General features: G+C 66.9%; 2 protein-coding genes across 2 annotated transcripts in view; one reads left to right on the forward strand and one right to left on the reverse strand.

Moving 5' to 3' along the window:
• Nucleotides 1-3,119: 3,119 nt before the first annotated feature.
• PHETA1 (PH domain containing endocytic trafficking adaptor 1) lies at nt 3,120-4,683 on the forward strand. Its single transcript, XM_062590149.1, has one exon. The coding sequence runs from the start codon at nt 3,397-3,399 to the stop codon at nt 4,198-4,200; it is 804 nt and encodes a 267-aa protein (XP_062446133.1). The 5' UTR covers nt 3,120-3,396; the 3' UTR covers nt 4,201-4,683.
• A 453-nt stretch (nt 4,684-5,136) lies between these two features.
• CUX2 (cut like homeobox 2) overlaps nt 5,137-18,435 on the reverse strand; it is a 49,145-nt gene continuing 35,846 nt past the window's right edge. Inside the window, exons 3-19 of the mRNA XM_062590150.1 lie at nt 16,848-16,985; nt 16,655-16,763; nt 16,274-16,350; nt 16,103-16,169; nt 15,966-16,014; nt 15,733-15,837; nt 15,447-15,638; nt 15,218-15,276; nt 14,869-15,116; nt 14,020-14,634; nt 13,265-13,366; nt 10,822-11,591; nt 10,578-10,737; nt 9,690-9,959; nt 9,103-9,291; nt 8,658-8,931; nt 5,137-7,732 (exon numbers count right to left, since the gene is read on the reverse strand). Coding sequence (XP_062446134.1) covers nt 7,102-7,732; nt 8,658-8,931; nt 9,103-9,291; nt 9,690-9,959; nt 10,578-10,737; nt 10,822-11,591; nt 13,265-13,366; nt 14,020-14,634; nt 14,869-15,116; nt 15,218-15,276; nt 15,447-15,638; nt 15,733-15,837; nt 15,966-16,014; nt 16,103-16,169; nt 16,274-16,350; nt 16,655-16,763; nt 16,848-16,985 — 4,055 coding nt within the window. The 3' untranslated portion in view covers nt 5,137-7,101. The remainder of the gene's footprint in view (nt 7,733-8,657; nt 8,932-9,102; nt 9,292-9,689; nt 9,960-10,577; nt 10,738-10,821; nt 11,592-13,264; nt 13,367-14,019; nt 14,635-14,868; nt 15,117-15,217; nt 15,277-15,446; nt 15,639-15,732; nt 15,838-15,965; nt 16,015-16,102; nt 16,170-16,273; nt 16,351-16,654; nt 16,764-16,847; nt 16,986-18,435) is intronic.

Genomic DNA, 18,435 nt, shown 5'->3' on the forward strand with positions numbered 1-18,435 from the left:
GAACACGAGCCGCCGGGGGTTCACGTCGGAAAGCGGGCTGGGGCCCGGCGAGGTTTTTAGAGACGCTGCCCGCGTCCTCCCGCCGTGCCTTGAAATCCCCCGCTCCCGGGCGGCGCTCCCGCGGCGCGGTGGCCGCTGGCTGTCCCTCGTGTCCTTAAACACCGTGGCCTGGGATTTCACCTTTTGCCTCGCTTCCCATACTGATTTCCCGCAGCCCCTAGCTACCAGTTCACCACCAGCAACTTTTCCCTTGGTTTACGCGGGGCGGCGCAGATGCCGGCCCAGGCTCAGGCCCTGCTGCCACTGCTTCCCTCCTGCCCGGCACCGCACTCGTCTTTCCAGCACCGCAGCCTGCTTATCCTGCAGAGCAGCCTTGAACCGCTTCCCTCCACCCTTCGCGTTTTCCTGTTTAAGCTCCTTCGCTCCAGCCTGCTTCATTTTCAGGTTTCTGGTGGCTCAGAAATGCCACGTGTGCGTTTTCCGGCGAGGGACGGGGTGGCATCCCGGTGACTCCTGCTGCTCCGGCTTGAGCTCGCTCTCCCGACGGCGTCCCGGGAACGAGGGCTGGAAACTGGCTGCCGCAAGGGTCCACGCCGAGCGGGCAATCCCCCGCGGGCGGGCCTCGGGCGGGCAGGGGCCGACGGGCACCGAGCCCCCCCAGCAGCGCGGCTCTGCCCGCGCCGTCGCCGGGCTCCAGCTGCCATCTCCTGGGCACCGGCAACACTGCACGGCACGGCAGGCCCGGCCTTCCCCGCCGCTGGGCAGCGGCGCTCGGCAAGCGCCTCGCCAGGGCCTCTGCGCCGGGACCGCCGCGCCAGCCCCGGGCCGGGGAACTGCAAAACCTCATTTGCAAAGGGGGCGACTTCAGGGCACGACCCCCACCCCCCCCCCGGGACCCCTTCTTCCCTACGTCCCGGGACGCGGCGGCTCGGCCCTGGCAGCCCCGCGGGCTTTTGCGCCGGCAGCTAGCGGCGAAGGCGGCGCGTGGCCTCTCGGCTCCCGGCGCAGGCGGCTTTCGGGCGCCACTGAGCGAACGCTTCCCGCGCCGAAGAGCTCCCCGCGCTCACCTCGCCGAGCGCTCGAGCACCGGCCGCCGCGTAATCGCACCATGAAGCCACCTGTCGCCTGGGAAAAGCGGGAAGCGGAGGCCGAGGGCAGCCCCGGGGCGCTCGGGAGGGCCCCGCGCAGCCCCTCTCCTGCTTTCGGGCCCCTTTCCGCTCCCTTCTCCCTGCCCTGCAGGCGGGCTCCTCGCCGCGAGCCTCGGCCCGTCCGCAGGGAGAGCGCCGCCGGGCTGCTCGCAGGAGGAAGTTTTGAAGCCCGTGCGACAGCACGCGGCTGTCCCACGGGAGCGGCGATGGGAAGCAAAAAGCGCGGGGGGGGGTTGTTGGAGGTTTCCGACGAATCGGAGCAGTTTTCCGAAGCGGCCTCCGAATGGCTCGCGGGGAAGCGCCGGGGTGGCTGCGGCCCCTCCGGCTGGCGCGGCGGCGGAGGCGGCACGGCATCGGCTTGAGCCGCTGATGGGGCTGCCAGAAGCAGCCGGGCTTCGAGTCCTGTCCAGGACACTCCGAGCCCGGGAGCACATCCACTTTTTTTCGCTTATCACAGCTGCTCTAACAGGAGATACTGCTTCTCCCCGCAGTCCTTGCTCCTCCCAAGCTGATCGTGCTAAAGGGTGCCTCTCAGCCAAAGCGGGAAGATAAGCGGAACCTAGGGAAACCCGGAGACCTCCCAGCAACAGCCTTGAACAGGGAAGCTCTGTTCGGGAGGGAAGATAAAGGACAGATGGTTTTAGTGTTTTAAATCCCTTTTTATAGTCTGAAAGGGAAAGTCTGCAGGTGATAAGGAAACTCATCGGTGCAGAAGTTGCAAAGCCCCGAGCAGGGGTCGGCCGAAGCCGGGTTCCTCGGCCTGTGGCCCCCCCAGCGCGGCTCCGCGGCCTCCCAAATGATCGCAAGCGCTGTGCGGCATTAAACCCCCCGCGCTGCCACGCAGATGGGCAGGGGAGTAAAGAAAAGGAGGAGGGGAGATAAGGATGGTGAATGGTTGGAGCAGCACCGAGTGCGTCTGCGGACGCGGAGAAAGGGTGCCGGCGCTGCTGGATGCGGTCCTCGGCCCGGAGACACTTCCAGCCTCGCAGGGGGCAGCACCCAACCTCCGGCGGGCTATTCTGCGTGCGGCCCGTTGCACGTGTCCCGCCAACAGACGGCAAGGACTGCGCTGGGCGGCCGGCGCTGGCGCGGCACAGTCACCCCCGGCCCGGATGGGGCAAGCGCCGGCCGGCCGGGCGCCTGCCCGAGAGCGCGTCCGCGGCTCGAGGGCTGCGGGGGGGAGGTTTCCGCCGTCAGGAAGGGCACCACGCGCTGCCCGCGCGATTGCACAACGGCCCGGCAGCCGTGCCAGCTAACAAGAGCGTCATCCATCGCTGGAGTCGTCATCGCCTGCCCCCGGCCGCCCCCGCGAGCCCTTGCCTCATCCTTTTCCCCTGCATCACTGCGGAGCCCCCGCCGCCCACCTCGCCGGCGGGAAGGGGGCTTTTACCACCGGCCCCGCACGCCGGCCTCCCTCGGCGGCCCCCTCCGCACGCTCTCAAAGCGCCCCGGCCCCCGGCGCTCTGATCCGCGCTCACGGCCCGTTTCGGCCCCAGGCTCCCCGCGTCGCCCCCCCCGGAAGGGCTTTCGGGGCTCCGCGGGCGCCCCCGCGGCTGCTCCCGTCGGGTGACTAAGCCACCGCGAACTGCTGCTCGCCTGCTGCCCCGCTGGCACCGGTGCAAGCGGCGGCGGGAGCCGGCGGCCGGGGCGGGCGTCTGCGAGCCGCGACGGGGCGGGCGGCCCCAGTGAGCCCGGACGGCGGGGAGAGCGGCGGCGGGGGGTGGGAGGGGGAGGGAGGCGGGGCGGGCACCGCCGCGGGCCGCGGTGAGGGGCGGCGCGGGAGGAGCCGCGGCGAAGGCAGCGCCCCGCCTTCGGGGCCGGGCCGGGCCGGGCTGAGCCGAGCCGCGGCAGCGCCGGGCCGGCGACAAGAGGTGGCGGCGTCGCAGCGGCGGGGCGGGAGCGGAGCGGGGCCGGGGCCGGGGCCGGGGCCGGTTGCTCCCGGGCGGACATCGGGGCCCGCCGCGCCTCGCCCCGGCGAGCCAGGAGCATCGCGCCGCTGCCCTGCGCTGGGGGCCCCGGGGCCGCCGTGGCTCCGCTCCCTCCGCATCGTGATGCGGCCTCATAGGAAAATACTACTGCTGGCGCCCGCCCGGCCTGTGCCCCCCCCCGGAGCAGGGGTGACTCGTTAAAAGCCGCGGCCCCGGCAGGACGGAGCTGTGCCGGAGTGAGCGGCTGGAGCCAGGAACCCCCCCGGCCTCAGGCGCCGGGCGTCGAGGGCCCCTCTCGCCTCCGCCGCCGCCGCGGAGCCATGAAGCTGAACGAGCGGAGCCTGGCGTTTTACGCCACCTGCGACTCGCCCGCCGACAACGCCGGCTTCCTCTACAAGCGGGGCGAGCGGCACACGGCCTTCCACCGCCGCTGGTTCGTCCTGAAGGGCAACATGCTCTTCTACTTCGAGGAGCGCGAGAGCCGGGAGCCGGTGGGCGTCATCGTGCTGGAGGGCTGCACCGTGGAGCTCTGCGACGCGGGCGAGGAGTTCGCCTTCGCCATCCGCTTCGGCGGCGCCAAGTCCCGCACGTACGTGCTGGCGGCCGAGAGCCAGGCCGCCCTGGAGGCGTGGGTGAAGTCGCTGTCGCGCGCCAGCTTCGACTACATGCGCCTGGTGGTGCGCGAGCTGCGGCGGCAGCTGGCGGAAGCGCGGCGGGGCCCGGCGGGCGCCGGGAAAGCCGGGACGGCGGCGGCGGAGCGGTCACCGGAGCCATCGCTGCTGGAGCGGTCGTCGCCGGAGCTGTCGCCGCCGGAGCGGTCGTCGCCGGAGCGGCGGCCGGCTCTGCCCAAGGAGAACGGCTGCGCGGTGTGGAACAACGCGGGGGGCCCGGACCCGCCGCCCCGCGCCGCCCCGCGCCGGGCTAGCGGCTGCGACGCCGACGCCGGCCCCGGGCCGCATCCGGTGCCACGGCAGTGGCGGCGGGTGTCCGGCGGCGGCGAGCCGGCCCCGGCGGACAGCCCCGGAGCGGCGCCCGCCTTCTCCCGGCTGCACGAGCGCTACGGCAGGGAGGTGGCCCGGCTGCGGCGCGAGTGGCTGGAAAGGCAGCAGGGCCAGCGGTGCTGAGCGGCGGCCCCGGGCGCCCGGCCCCCCACCACCGCCCCTCCTCTTCCTCGCTCCCCCCTGGGCACGGATGCGGCCCTGGGTGCCTGTTGGTGCCGGTGCATGGGAATTAGGTGACGATTTGGGGTCCCGGGGCGCTTCTCCAGAGCTCGGCGGCGAGGGCCGAGCGTGCTGCTCCGGATCGCTCTCCACTCCGGCAGGATGTGGTTGGGAAACGAAAATATCAGCGAGCGCAGCCCTTTCCGCGGTGCCAGCGCATGGTGCCCGCTCCGGGGAGCCGCAGCCGCTCCGGGGCCCGGCACCACCACCGCCGGCTGCACGGAGCAGCCCCGGGCTCCCGGCAAAGCCGCCGGCCGGCTCCGGCGGAGCCTCTCCCGTGGGGAAGTGCCGGTCGCGGCGGCCGCCAGGAACCTGTGCGTCAGCGCCGCGGCTGATGGATGATTCACGCGCGGCACCGAAATGTCTCTCGAGTCACGTTTGGCTGCTCCGGGGGGGCGGGCGGGGGGGTGTCTAACGCTGCTGCTTCCCTTTTATTTCACCAGCCGCTTTTGTCGGCATTAAAACCGCTGACAAAAAAAGCCGATATGGGTTAACACTCTTCTAGGCCAGGGGGTCAAAGTGGCAACTGCGGCGTTTACGTTATCTATCTGTATTATACATTATTGTAAGTTAAATATATAATATATAAATTATATATATTATTGGCACGGCCTTTCACGTTGCTTTGAACGCCAGCTCGTCCGTGGTGCGTTTTCCCTGGCAGGCACCGGCGCGGCGTTTCGTCCCGGGGCAAGATGTGCTAGAAAGGTGCTTGATTCCTCCCCTCCCGGGCCGGGCCCGGGAAATTCCCACCTTTCCGCCGCGTCCGGGAGCCACGGCGGGGGGTGGGGGGGGGAGCAGACGCGGGTCCGGCGTACAAAACACAGCCCGACAGCACGCTCGTAGCCAACTCCTGTATTTAGTGGCTCTTTACAGAACTTTTTCCTTCCAAAATGTTCTCACAAAGTTCACCGATCTCACAGAAACTTCCGAGGTACCGTACGTGAGCCCAACCAAACGCCATCGGTACGGCCCGCCAGCTTTTCGCCCCGCCGGACGGCCGTGCCCGAGAGACTGGCCGAAGCGCTCCCCCGAATCCCGGCCCGCCGAAGGGAAGAGCAGCAGCGCACCGAGGAGAGCGGCGGGCGCCTCGGCTCCCGCGGCGCCGGCCGTCGCGGCGGTGCCGGAGTCGCCTCGGAGAGGCCGGCGCTCGCCGGCCCGGGCGCCGGGGAGCTCCTTGCCTCTGCGGAGCCAAGCGGGTTCGCTTCTCAAATTGGTCGTTAACTACCGCCAAAATATAAAAATACCTTCTCTTCTGATAAAAACGTATACAGCGGAAAACTCTTCTCTGCATAGCCTGGGAGGCTGGCAGCCGCGCTTCTCCGGGCGGGCGGCCGGCCGGTGGGGGCGGCCGCCAGGGCACGCCGCGGCTCGGCGCTTGCAAAAATGCATCATGGAAAAAAAAAATATATAAAATAAATAACAGCCTGGGAAAGCGGACGGAAGAGCCCGACGCGGTTCGCCTCCCCGCTCACCCGGCCAAGGCCTGCCGGCTCGCGGCGCGCGGGTGCCCTGCGGGCCGCCGGCCCCGGGCAGAGCCGAGCCCGGAGCGCGCTCCTCCTCCTTCCTCGGCGCTCTTCCACCGCCCTGAGCCGAGCGACCGGGAAGAGAGAAGGAAAAAAAGAAAAGAAAGAAAGAAAAAAGCTCTTCAGCCTCCGAAGCTGGATCCAACGCGAGGAGGAACCACCGCGGGAAGCAGCTCGGCCCAGCCGGCTCGCTCGAGCCCCGGGGCACCGGGCCGCGGGCAGGTTTTGGCGCGCTCGCCCCCGAGCCCCGGCGCGCGAGGGGGCAACGCGGCTTCTCGGCCGCCGCTTCTCCTGAACCGCACGAAGGCGACGGAGCGACGGGCCGCGGCCGAGGGACCGCCGCGGAGCCCGTCCCCGGCCAACCGGGGACGCCAGGCACCTCTGCCGGCTCCGCCGGAACCGGAGACGCAGCTCGCGACGTCACTCCCTTGGTTCGGCTTGGCGTTTTGGGGGAGTTTTTGGTGTTTTTTTTTCCTTTTTCACCGTCGAGAGCTGCGGTTTGCCGCCGCTCGCCGGGTCTGTCGCGGGGTGCTAGCTAGAGGAAGTGCGAGGAACCGCTTACGTACCATGCTACATCTTGTTCAAGAAAGGCTATTGCAGACATTTCTACAACATATACAACTGCACGTGACATTCTGTGTTACAAAGGTTTCAAAAACATACCACCAGAACTAAATACATACTTGATGGCATCCAGGTTTCCGATTTAGAGTCTTCGCGGACTATAACACAGTCTCTGGATGGGGTAGAAGTAATGCAGCGTCTTGCAGACAGATGTGGAAAACCGCTATTCGAAAGTTTATTAAATTTGGTCAGTCTCATAGTGCTTCTTGATGGCTTTGTTCAACAAGTCTTTTCTGTGTGTTTTTTTTTTTTTTTTTAGGTTTGTTTTTTAATCTCATCCAGTGGCAAACTACAAGACTTCAGTGTACATTTAATGACACAACTGCTACATCATCTTGATTTTATAGCTATCTTTAATATCAAAGCAGCTTAAGCTGTTAATAAATTCCAAAGTATCCTTTTATTAAAATATCTAAAAGAGGTCTATAAATATTTTTTTTTCTAAAATTGTTCCCAGTTTTTCACATTTAAAACAAAGCTGGGGGTGGGTTCGTGGCGGGCTCACGGCCCCCTGCTCCTTCTCCTCCACCAGACGCGTCGGGTCACCTTCCGCCTCTCCGTACGCGGTGAATTTAACAAAATATATATATGTGTGTATATATATATGTGTGTGTGACGTATATATATGTGTACAGGGCGGCGGCGGGCGCGAGGCTCAGAACTCCCACTCGAGGGCCTCGTCGCGGTTGGCGGCCCGCTCCAGGCGGTGGATGATGCTGTCCAGGTTGGCCATCTTCTCGTGCCGCCGCTGGACGCTGGTGCTGAGCCGGGGGCCGGGGGCCGGGGCGCCCGGGGCCGGCGCCGGGGAGAGGGGCCCGGCGGAGCAGGGCAGGGGCGACACGGAGGCGGCGAGGCCGGGCGAGGAGGCTGCTGAGGGCGAGTTCAGGGAGACCTCGAGGCTGCAGCGGGACGACTCCGAGGCGGATTTGAAGCCGGCGGGGTCGGGCGGCGGGCCGCCCTCGGGTTCGCGGGGCCCGGCCTCCGCCTCGGCCTCGGCCCCGGCCTCGGGCCCGGCCCGGCCTCCCCGCCGCGGGGCGCCGGCCGGGCCGCGCGAGTCCCGGCGGTCGCGGCAGCCGCCCCGCTCGCCGGCCTCGGCTCGCTCCTCCTTCACCTTGAGCGGGGGCCCGCTCGCCCGCGGCGGCCGCCCGTCTCCCGGCGCGCCTTTCCGCTCCTCGGTCTCCGAGTCGGGGCTCGGCGGCCGGGCGCCGGCGGGGCCGCCGCTCCCCTCCGGGTCCGTGTCGTTGTCCTGGGCGCCCTCCACCAGCATCTCCCGGCGCATCCGCGACCTGCGGGACGCAAGCAGGGGCGGTGGGCGACGGCCGAGCCCCCGCGGGCTCCCGCCTCTCCTCCACCCCTTCTCCCCCACCCACCCCCCCGGCCCGGGCCGCGGCGCCCCACGAGAGCAGAGACAACCCCGGGCCCGAAAACGGGGAAGCGATTTTGCAACGCTTCGAGCTGTTCCCAATTCGCAGCCTTCCAAACTGACCCAGTTTTGCAAATATTTTCCACCACCTTTTTTTTTTTTTTTTTAGCATAACCAGGTTTTTTCGAAGACTTATTTTAGGGCTGCTGCGTTTACCGAGAACAGGAGCAGCTTTCCTGGAATGGTGTGTGGGGAAAGGTTGTGCAAAACTTTCGATTTAAAAACATCAGTCAAGTTTTCATCAGAAAGGCCCATTTCCTGGGATCTCCCCCCACACTCCCCCGAGGCTTCCCAACAAGCAGCTGCTTCGCAGGAGAAATCCGGGCTGGCTCCGATAAATATTTACAGGCTATTTTGGGCTGCCTCAGGAGAGCCTGAGGCTAAGCGGACCCGGCGCGAGCAGTTATGTGCATTTTCATGCTGCTTTACACAGCCGGAGGGAGCACGACCCCTCTAACCGTGCCGCTCGCCTGAGCAGCCCCCCGCGGCCACCGCGGCCACCGCTTCCCACGCCCAGCCCGACCCGCTCGAGCCGTAGGGCGTCGGGTATCGGATAGCCAAGTCGTACGTGGATTTTTGGCCCACCTCCTGAGCCCCGTGAACCTCTAGAGGCCAACGGTGGCTCCGGGTCCCCGCGGCCGGGACGCACGGCTGGGCGAGGGGGACAAGGGACCCGCCAAGGTGCCGCAGCGATGGCACCGCTCCTTGCGCCCCGTCATCTCCGCGGATCGGGCAGGGGGACACACCGGTCGCGCGGTGCTGCCCGGCCCCCTGCGCGCGCCCCGTACCTGTAGTTGTGGAACCAGTTGATGACCGTATTGGTCTTGAGGTTGAGCTGGAAGGAGAGCAGCTCGATGGTCTGCTGCGAGGGGTAGGGCTCCAGCTGGTAGGCCTTCTTCAAGGCTTCCTTCTCCTCCGGTGCCAGCACCACCCGGGGCTTCTTGATCTGCAGCAGGCTGAGGTCCTGCGGCTGCAGGCTGGGGCTGGCACACTCCGAGCGGGCGCCGGGGGACTCACTGTCCGAGCCAGCGCTGATCAGCCCGTAGCGACGCTTCAGGTAGGCTGTGGGAGAGGAGACGGTGCAGCGCTCCTGGGACGCACAGGCAGGCCACCCTAGCCGCCCACGCTGGCCCCGGCAGCTCCCTAAGGGCTGCAGGGAATCGGTGGATGCAGATCCAGCTTGCAGCACCCCGAGGCCCCCCGGCCAGGCACTTCCACGGCCCCGCCGCTCACCTTTCTTCTCCAGCTTCTTCATGTCGCGGAGCTTCTCAACGTTGTGGGGGTCATTGAGCCAGAGCTGCATGCGGACGAAGGGCTCCCTCCCCTTCAGGCTCAGCTTGTGCCACGGTTTGGGCCTGGAGAGGAGATCGGACACCGAGCCCTGCGTCAGGCCCAGGATGCTCTCCCCAAATAGCCGCTGGCCTGGCAGAGGAGAAGCAAAAATGGTTAGAGCAGGGCCAGAGCAGCGGGGCTGGAGCTCTGGACCCCCGTCTCCCCCCGCGGCGGAGGTGCCTCCAGTTTCCAGGGCAGCCTCGCTCCTAGCGAGCCCACGGCCAGGTTCCCCCTGGATGCCGCAGGGCCGGGGCGAACACGGGGCTCTGCGGCCGCTAAAACGGGGGTGGAGGGGGCGAAGCACCCAGGACGTGGGCAGCCCGTCCGTGCCAGCCCAGGAGCGCGCGCGGGGAGGTGCCTCGGTGCAGCCGAGCGGAGGAGGTGGCACCCCAAGAGCTGCTCCCCGCCGGGGCAGGCAGCTCCGGGAGCCCCGCGGCGCCCGGCCGAGCCCGGCAGCCGGGCAGTGCCGTGCCCGAGGCGGTGCGCACCTAGGTTGTTGTCCGTCAACACCTCCTTGACCTTCTTGGTGATGGAGTAGGTGTCCAGCTCGGGGGACATGGCGACGATCTCCTGGATGCCCACGGGCCCTTGGCTGTTGGGGCAGATCTTCCCGCCGAGCGCAGAAGCCGACCGGCTCTCGGGTTGCTGGTTTTCCTTGCTGCTCTCCAAGGCGAGGGTGAGGGGCTCCTGGGAGCCCTTGTCCTGCTCCGAGGGGCTGGGGGGCGGCGAGGGCGACGACCGGGCCTCCGCGGGGCTGGCTGCGAAACACGCCGGGGAGAGCGCGCCTCAGCAGCGCCGCTCGCTCCGACCGCCTCCGGCCCCCCTCCCGAAGGGCCGCCGCCGTCCCCCCCCCCTTTCCGTGGGAAACCTCCCGGGCTGGGAGCGGGGCCCGAGGGAGAAGCGCAGCGGGAAGGGCGCGGGAACTCCGGCGCTCAGCGCTGCCTGCGGCACGCGCAGCCCGCGAGCGGCTCCGTCTTTGCGAGGGGGGGAAACAAGCAGCATCTCTGAGGCCGCTGCTGCGGAGCAGGAGGCGACGGCGGAATAATTAAACAGAGAAAACACAACATTAACATAAAAAACCAGTTACTTCTTTATTCCAGGCACAAAGCCAAGGATTTTGTTGTGTTTTTTCTTTTCTTTTTTTTTTCCCCCTTAACTAGATGACTTTCAAAACCCATTTCTGACAAAGTAACATTTGAAGGATCTGCGTAACAGTCTTGTCTAACGCGCTAATTAAGGGGGTTCGAAACGAGTCGGATGTGTCAGAACAGCGGCTTTGGAGAGACGGATAAAAGGGCCCGGCGGGGCGGCACGGCGCGGCGCGGCACGGCACGGCACGGCGCGGCACGGCACGGCACGGCACGGCGGGGGCTTACCCTGCGCGGGGGCGGGCTGCTGGCCCACGCCCTGGCCCAGCCGGTCCGTCAGCCACAGCTGCATGCGGATGAAGGGCTCGCGGCCCTTCTGCGTCAGCTTGCTCCACGGCTTGGGCCGCGACAGCATGTCGCTCACGCTGCCCTGCGACAGGCCCAGCACCTGGCGGACGGCGCGGACGGCGTTAGGCTGCTCCGCGCACGAGCCGCCGGAGCGCAGAGCCCCCGCGGGAGCCCGGGCCGGTACCTTCTCTCCGAAGATCCTCTGGCAGATGCCGTTCTTGGCCAGCTTCTCCTTCACCTGCCGGGTCAGCTCCAGCGTGTCCACCTCCCTGTACATGTACATCTCGTACTGCTCCGGCGTCAGCGGCGGCACCGTGGGCTTGAGGGTCCGGGGCACGTAAGCCGGGTAGTAGGAGAGGCGGCCGGCGGCCGGCGGCTCGGCCCCCTCCGGCTTCACCTCCGGCGCCCTGGGGGGCTCGTCGTCGGCCGGCGGCGGCTCCTCGTCGTTGGCGCCGCTCTCGCCGGCGTCCCCGCGGGGCCAGGCCCGGCCGTTGGCCATGCCGGAGTAGCTCGAGGAGGAGGAGGAGAGCGAGGGCGAGACGGAGGTGTAGGGCCGGCCGAGCAGGCTCCTCTCCGCCGCCCAGTGCTGGTCGAAGTAGGAGCCGGCGTCGCCGATCTCCGACTTGACCTTGCGGATGATGCTCTGGACAAAGGCGGCGGGCGAGAGGACGGCGAGGGGCGCCTGCGCGGCGGCCCCGGGGCCGGCCCCGCTCCTGTCCTCCTGCTTGATGTAGGCCTGGACGATGTTCTGGCTGACGGCAGCCAGCGTGGCGCGCTCGGCGGGCGGCGTGCCGCCAGCACGCCCGGCCCCGGCCTCCAGCTCCAGCAGCGCCTGCTGCTGCGCCTGCATCTCCCGCCGCGCCTGCTCCAGGATGCTCTTGATGGCGTCCTCGGAGCCGGCGCCGCCGGAGCCGTTGGCGACCGCCTGAGGCGCCGAGGAGCTTTTGGGCTCGCCTGGGGAGAGGAGAAGAGCGGCAGTGAGCGGGGAGGGCGCCGGCGGCGAAGGCAGCGCCGCCTCCCGGCTCCCCCAGCGCGAGGAGCCGGGCGGTTGTTTCGCTCGGTGCTTTTTTTAACCCCCTTAAACTCCAGCGAGATTGGCTGTTAATTGCATTTCCTTCCCTTGCCTTTATTTATTACCAGAACAGCTTTTGCTTAGCATGGCGCGCATGTAAATCATTTCAGCCCGGGCGGGAAGTTCACACCTCGCTGGAAGGAACGGGAATTTCCAGGCTGCCTGTGAAAGCGCAGCCCGGGCTTCTCCCGGCGCTGGGGCGAGCCTGGTGCCAGTGCAGCTGTTTGCACGGCCCCTTCTCTGTCTTCACACCAGAACGCGATTTTTGATGCTTTTCTCAGCACAGCAGTGTTTTGTTTTTTTTTTTTTAGGGCATTGTTTTAAAATGGTGCCATAATTCAAAATGCAGGCAAAGGGGGATTTTATCCAGCTCTTGTTAATAGTGTTCTCCTGCAGGCAGACAAGCAAGGCGGGCGATTTCAGCCCCGTGGGGACTGCTTTGGCAGATTATGAGTGCAGAAATCAGCCGGGCAGTGCGGACAGCGGCACCCAACAAAGCAAACGCTCGCAAAGCTACATATATAACTGGGATTCTGTTTCGACGATTGCAAAATAAATCCTATTAACAACGATGGCAATACACAAACATGTTTGTTTTCCCCGTCTGGTTTTCCACCATTCTTGTCTAATTTAATTCTCAGGGATTCTGCTTTCTCAGCAGACTACCTGTTTTAATGTATTTCATTTCTTGTAATTGACTGTGCACGCAGCTGGTTTAATGATTCCTCGTGCCATATGGATCGTGCGTTCTCATTTAATCATCTGTTTCGGGAGGGGGGAAGGGAGGGGTGAGGTCCGAAGTTTCTGAAAGCCCCGGTGCCGAAGGGGCTCCGCTTAGGAGGAGACTCGCGAAGGCAGTGAGGCACCGCAGCGCTCCCAGCCACGTGGGAGGGCTTCATCGCTGACAATATTTAACGTGATTTCTTCCCACTGTGATCCCCAAATGTTTTCTATGGATGTCCCTAGGTCAACGTTTCACTTTGTATCGCAACTGTGGGCAGAGAGGTGAGAAAGCGATAGTGCCCAGCAGCTCCCTGGGGATCCAGTCCAAGCAGGGAGGCCCCCAACAGGTCCCTGTTCCAGACCTTGTGTCCGGGTAGGAGAAACACCCAAAAAAGCCCCATTTGGCCCTGCCATCTTGGTCCAGGGCCCTGCTTGCAGCCGAGGTCCCCATGGGCTGCCACGGTCAGCCCAGCACCACCCACTCAGGACCTGCTCCTGCCACGGACACCAGGACCTGCAAGGGATCCTTGGGGCCAGAAAGCATTTCCAAGCTCAGGGCACCTACACTGGGGCTCCAAAACCCCAAACCTTTCTCTGGGGAAGGATGTCCCAGCCTTTTGCGATTTGCAGGCTCCTAGTATTTCCTAGAGGAGGTAAAACCCCCCGTGCGGGGATTTGAGCCACGTTTGGGGGCCAGAACAGGAAGGTCAGGGGAGGGCTCGGACCTCGGCCGTGCAGAGCCAGGGGTGCAAACGCGGTGCCCGGGGGCTGCCGGCCGTGGGCACCCGCGGGGCGGCTCCGGGGCCTCCCGGCACAGCGCAGCGGCACCCACCTCCCTTCTGCGACTCGATCTCCTTCTTCGCCTGCTCCAGGATGTTTTTGATGGCGTCGTCAGAGCCGGTTTCTGGCGTTCTGATCCGCGGCGTGATGCTACCTGATCAAAGAGGCACGATAACAGATTTGTCACCGGCGCTGGTTTTACAAGCTCCACTTGTACGTCAGGAAGTATTTACCGCCGCTCGTGTTCAGCTATTTTTAGGGATGCTGGTTTTAAGAAAAACGTCACTCCCGATTAGTCACTAGCCAGACGAAGGGAGCCCAGGTAGCTCCGCCGGCAGCTCTCGCCTCCTCGTCTCCAGCTCAGCCTGCCGAGGCGGGGGGAGACCACCCTGCTGGCGGGGGCTTCCCGGCACCGTGCCCTATCCGGATGCAGGGCAAAGCCGGCACGAGGTCCCTGCGCTCTGCTCGGCTTTGCAAAGCGGTTGGATTTGCGGGGAGCGGGGGAAGCAGCCTCCCTGCCCGGGAGCGGAAAGGAGGCAGGTTTGGGGCAAGCGGGCAAAGCCCCGGGGCGGCTACCGTTCCCTCGTTTATTTTAACAAAACACTCGCGAGCCCGTTGATTCGTGATCGTGAATAATTAAACGGCGCTTGGCAGAATTAACGAGCGAAGCGCGCTCGGGGGTGCGGCTTCCGCCACGGTTCGGTTTTAATCGCTACGGTTCGCCGGGGTCTCATCCTGCCCGGCGAGGAACAACGCTCGGGCGCCGGCTCCGGGCTGCGAGCGTCCCGGGGCGCCGCGGCCACTCACCTCTCTGGCGCACCTGGATGGTCCTCAGCGCCAGCACGTTCTGCTCGTCCGCCAGGAACTGCTTCATCTTGATGAACGGCTCCTTGCCCTTCACCGTCAGCTTGCGCCAGGGCTTGGGCCGGGCCAGGATCTCGCTGACGGAGCCCTGCGACAGCCCCAGCACGTAGTGCCCGAAGACCCGCTGCCCGATGTTGTGCTTCAGCAGCTGCTCCTTCACCTGGAAGGCGATTTCGGCCGTGTCGAGCTGCTCCTCGTCGCCGGCGCCGCCCTCGCTCTGCTCGCCGGCGGGGCTGGCGTCGCTGGCCGGCGCGCCGCCGCCGCCGGGCGCCGCGCTCCCCTTGCCGGCGAAGTAGGCGAAGGGCGGCCCGCCGGCGCTCTCGCTCTTGCAGGCCCTGGACAGCGGCGCGTCCGCTGGGAGCCTCTCGCCGGCCGCCGCGCCGGGGAAGGGGGGCGGCGAGAAAGTCCGCTGGCCCTCGGGGGGGGCCGCCGCGCCGGGGCCGCGGGGCGGCGAGGCGGGCTCGTCGCCCGCGGCGTGCGAGAGCTGCGGCGGGGACGGGTACGGCTGCTCCAGGCCCAGGGACTCCCTCACCGACTCGTCTTCGGAGGGATCCTCCTCTAGAGAGGAAGGAGAGAGACGGGGAGGCACTACAGCGCCCGCCGCCGCCGCGGCCGCCGCGGCCCCGCGCCGGGCGAGCCGGGCGCTGCCGCGGGGCCCGGGAGCCCCGGCTCCGCTCGGGGACCCTCCCGCCCGCTGCGCTCGGGTCCGCGCAGCAGCACGCGAGCAGCAAGGGGAGGATCCGACGTTAACCCAGCGATCGAAAAGCCACCGGCCACGCGCTGTCACCCTACCAGCGCTGGCCAGCAGGCTCGGCTTTTCCAGCAGGTACTTCTGCGAGGGGTAGAAAGCCTCCTTGCCTAGGAGCAGAGCCTCCTCCGGCTTTGATATGCTCTGAAAAGCCAGAAATAGAGGGGGGAAAGCGTTAGGGAGCGAGCGGCCGGCGCAGAGCCGGCACGGCGCTCCCGCTCCGCCGCGCCGCGGGGCACTTGCCTGGGGAAGGCTGCAGCTCGCGGACGCCACCTTCATCGCTTTCAGGATGCTGGGAGGGAAGCGAGAGGGTTACGCGGGCCGGGATGCCCGTCACCCGGCCGCTGCGGGGACCGGGGCGGTGACGGGCAGCGGAGCGAGGTCGTGCCCTACCTCAGCTCCGTCTTGATCTCCTCGTAGTCCGCCTGGGCCTGCAGCTTCTCCTCCAGCCTCTGCGGAGCGGAGCGGAGCGGGGAGTGAGGGCAGCCCCGCGCGCGGGGCGACGCACCCGCGGCCCCCAGCGCTTCTGCTGGCCTTGCTTGGCCGGGGGGGAAGGTGCCCGCCGCTCGCCCCCCGGCACTGCGAAGGGCTCGCCAGCCCTGCCGGGGCCGGACCCGCTCACCTCGATGGCTTCGCTCTTGGCGGCCAGCTGCCCCTCCAGCTCGGCGATGTGGCTGGCCGAGGACTCCTCCAGCTCCTGCAGCGAGCTCTGCAGGTGCTGCACGTCCTTGAGCAGCCGCAGGATCTCCCGGTCCTTGGTGGCCAGAGCCGCCTCCAGCCTCGACCCTGAGCACACGGAATAGCTCGCTTTGTCCTGCCGGGAGAGGGGAGGGCGTCAGCGCCCGGGCCAGGGGCCGCGCGGGCGCCCCGCGCTCCCGGGCCGGTGCCCGACGCGGGCGGCTGCTCACCGCGCCGGCGCCTGGCGGGGAGCAGCAGGCCAGGCGCAGCGAGCTGTTCACGGCGGCCAGCTGCTCCCGCAGGCTCTCCACCTCCCGCTGCGCCGCCTCCGCTCGCTGCAAGAGAGGAGAGCGCGCGTCAGGCCGGGCGCCGCGCTCCGCCCGTCCGTCCGCCCGTCCGTCCCGCGCCCGCCTCCGCCGGCGGCTCGTCCCACCCGAAGGCGCCGGGGACGGGCTCTCCTCACCTGGTTGGCCTTCTCGAGGTTCGTCACGATCATGGCCACCTCGTCCGCCCTGCGAGCGCAAAGCCGAGGGCGTCAGCCGGGGCGGCCCCACGGCGGCCGCCGGCACAGCCGTTCACGGGCGCGACCTCGCCACTTACTTCGAGGCGGCTTCTTCGTCGTACTTGCATCGCAGCTCGAGCAGCTCCGTCTGCGTCGCCTTCAGCGCTGGCCAGCGGGGAAGAGGAAGAGGAGGGTGAGGAAGGGCCGGGGCGGCGCGGCGGCCGGAGGGGCCGGCGCGCGGGGCTGCCTGGCGCCCGCGCTGCCCCTACCTGCGTGCAGCACTTTGATCTTCTCCTCCGCTTCCCCGAGGCGAGCGGCCAAGGTGATCTGGGCTTCCCGCAGCCCCCTGCGAGGAGACGCCCGTGAGCGCCCCAGGCCCCCCGGCCGCGCAGGGGATCGCCCCCCGCCACGAACTGCACGGCGGGAGGCGACCGCGGAGAAGATACCGCGGGGCAGCGGCAGCTCGCGCTCGCCGGCAGCTCGCTCGGAGCAAGCTCCCCCCCCCGCTTCCCCGGCGAGCGCGGACGGACGCGCGGACGCACCGAGCGCGCCGCGAAGGCGTCGGCCGCGTTTCGAGGCAGCAGGCGGAGGGACCTAAAACCGCGTCCGCTTTGGGGGTTTAAAAGCCCGTTTCCCGGCTACTCACGTACTTCTGCTTCTCCGCCTCATTCCTCCGCAGCAAGGCCTCCGCGAGGAGCGCTCCGCCGCCGGCGCCGTCCGGCGCGGCGAGCCCAGCCGGAGCCGCTGCGTCGCGCCGCCCTGCGGATGCACCAACCTCACGGACGCGGCCCGGGCCGGCGGGGCGCCCGGGACCCGGCGGCGCGGCGGCGCGGCGGCAGCTACCTTGGGCGCCGGCGGGCTCCGGGTGCTTCTTCCACTGGCGGCCGAGGTCCTTCAGGGGCAGCGCGGGGGGCTCGAGGCGCTGGAGCCGCTGCAGCCGGTCCTCCAAGCTCCGGGCGGCCTCCAGCACCGGCGCGGGGTCTGCGGGACGGAGGACGGAGGCGGTGAGGGGCCGCGACGGGTCCTCGCCCACCCTCCCGGCACCTGCCCGCGCCGGGACCCCCCGGCGCAGCCACAGCCATGCCGGGGCTGCCACCGGTCCCCCTTGGCAGCGGTGGCTACGCGAGACCCTCGTGACCCCAGCCACCCCACGACCTCCACGCCGGTGGCCGTGGTGGGACCGGCATAGCGGCAGTAGTTGCCCTGGGACCCCTGCGGTGGTGGTGGTCACCCCAAGACTCCAGTGAGCAACCACCCTGGGACCCGTGGACCCAGAAACCACCCCAGGTTGGTTGCCCCAGTTCTGGGGTTGGTCACCCCAGGACTGCCGTGGCAGCAGCCACCTTGGGATCCTGGTGACCTCCCCGGGACCACCCTGTCAGCAGCCACCTCAGGACCCCAGTGACCACCCCAGAACCTTGGTGGCCACCCCAGAACCATCATGGTGGCAGCCACCTTGGGACCCTGGTGACCATCCCAAGAGCCTGGTGGCTGCCCTAGGATGCTGGTGACCACCCCAGGACCACTGTGGCAGCAGCCACCTGAGGACCCCAGTGAACACCCCAGGACCTTGGTGGCAGCCACCTCAGGATCCCAGTGACCACCCCAGAACCTTGGTAGCCACCCTAGAACTATCATGGTGGAGCCTCCTGGGGATCCTGGTGACCATCCCAAGACCCCAGTGGCCACTCTGGGATGCTGGTGGCCACCCCAGGACCACTGTGGCAGCAGCGACCCCACTGACCACCCCAGGACCTTGGTCACCACCCCAGAAGCATCATGGTGGCAGCCACCTTGGGACCCTGGTGACCACCCCGAGACCCCTGCGGCGGTGGCCACCCCAGGACCCCGCTGGTGGCCACCGCGGGCGCAGAGGGTGGGCGGCTGCACGGCGGCACGCAGGTGTGCGCGGGGCCGTCCGTCTTCCCTCTGTCAGCACTACACCGTCATTAGCCAGTGTCTGCTCAGCAGGGTGTGCCATTATGTCTCCCAGGGCTGATGTAATTATACATTGACATAATTAACCCAGCAAGCCCATTAAGCAGGCCAGCTAAAAATTCATCTATAATTATTTGTTGTGTGCATGCTAATGAGTCCATCTGCACTGCCATTGTACAACATGAACAAATTAATTTACAAGTCTGGATTTTTTAATAAGTTCAAGAAAATGCCTCCTATCGAGCCAGGTTAATATAGGTTTAGATTAAAAAAAAAAGAAAGAAAGAAAGGAAAAAAAGAAAGAAAGGAAAGAAAATAGAATCAAATTCTCCAGGGTCAAAAAGCTGGATAAACGGGGAAGCGGGACGGAGCTGGGCGCGCTGCTGTACAGCACACGCTCGTGGCACGTGTCCAAGGGTGAAAAAAATAGTAACGGTAATGGGGGAAAAACAAAAAAAACCACCCAAACAACTGGCTGCTCCGAGCGGGACGA

Source organism: Rhea pennata, chromosome 17, assembly GCF_028389875.1.
Source record: "Rhea pennata isolate bPtePen1 chromosome 17, bPtePen1.pri, whole genome shotgun sequence".
Lineage (NCBI taxonomy): Eukaryota > Metazoa > Chordata > Aves > Rheiformes > Rheidae > Rhea > Rhea pennata.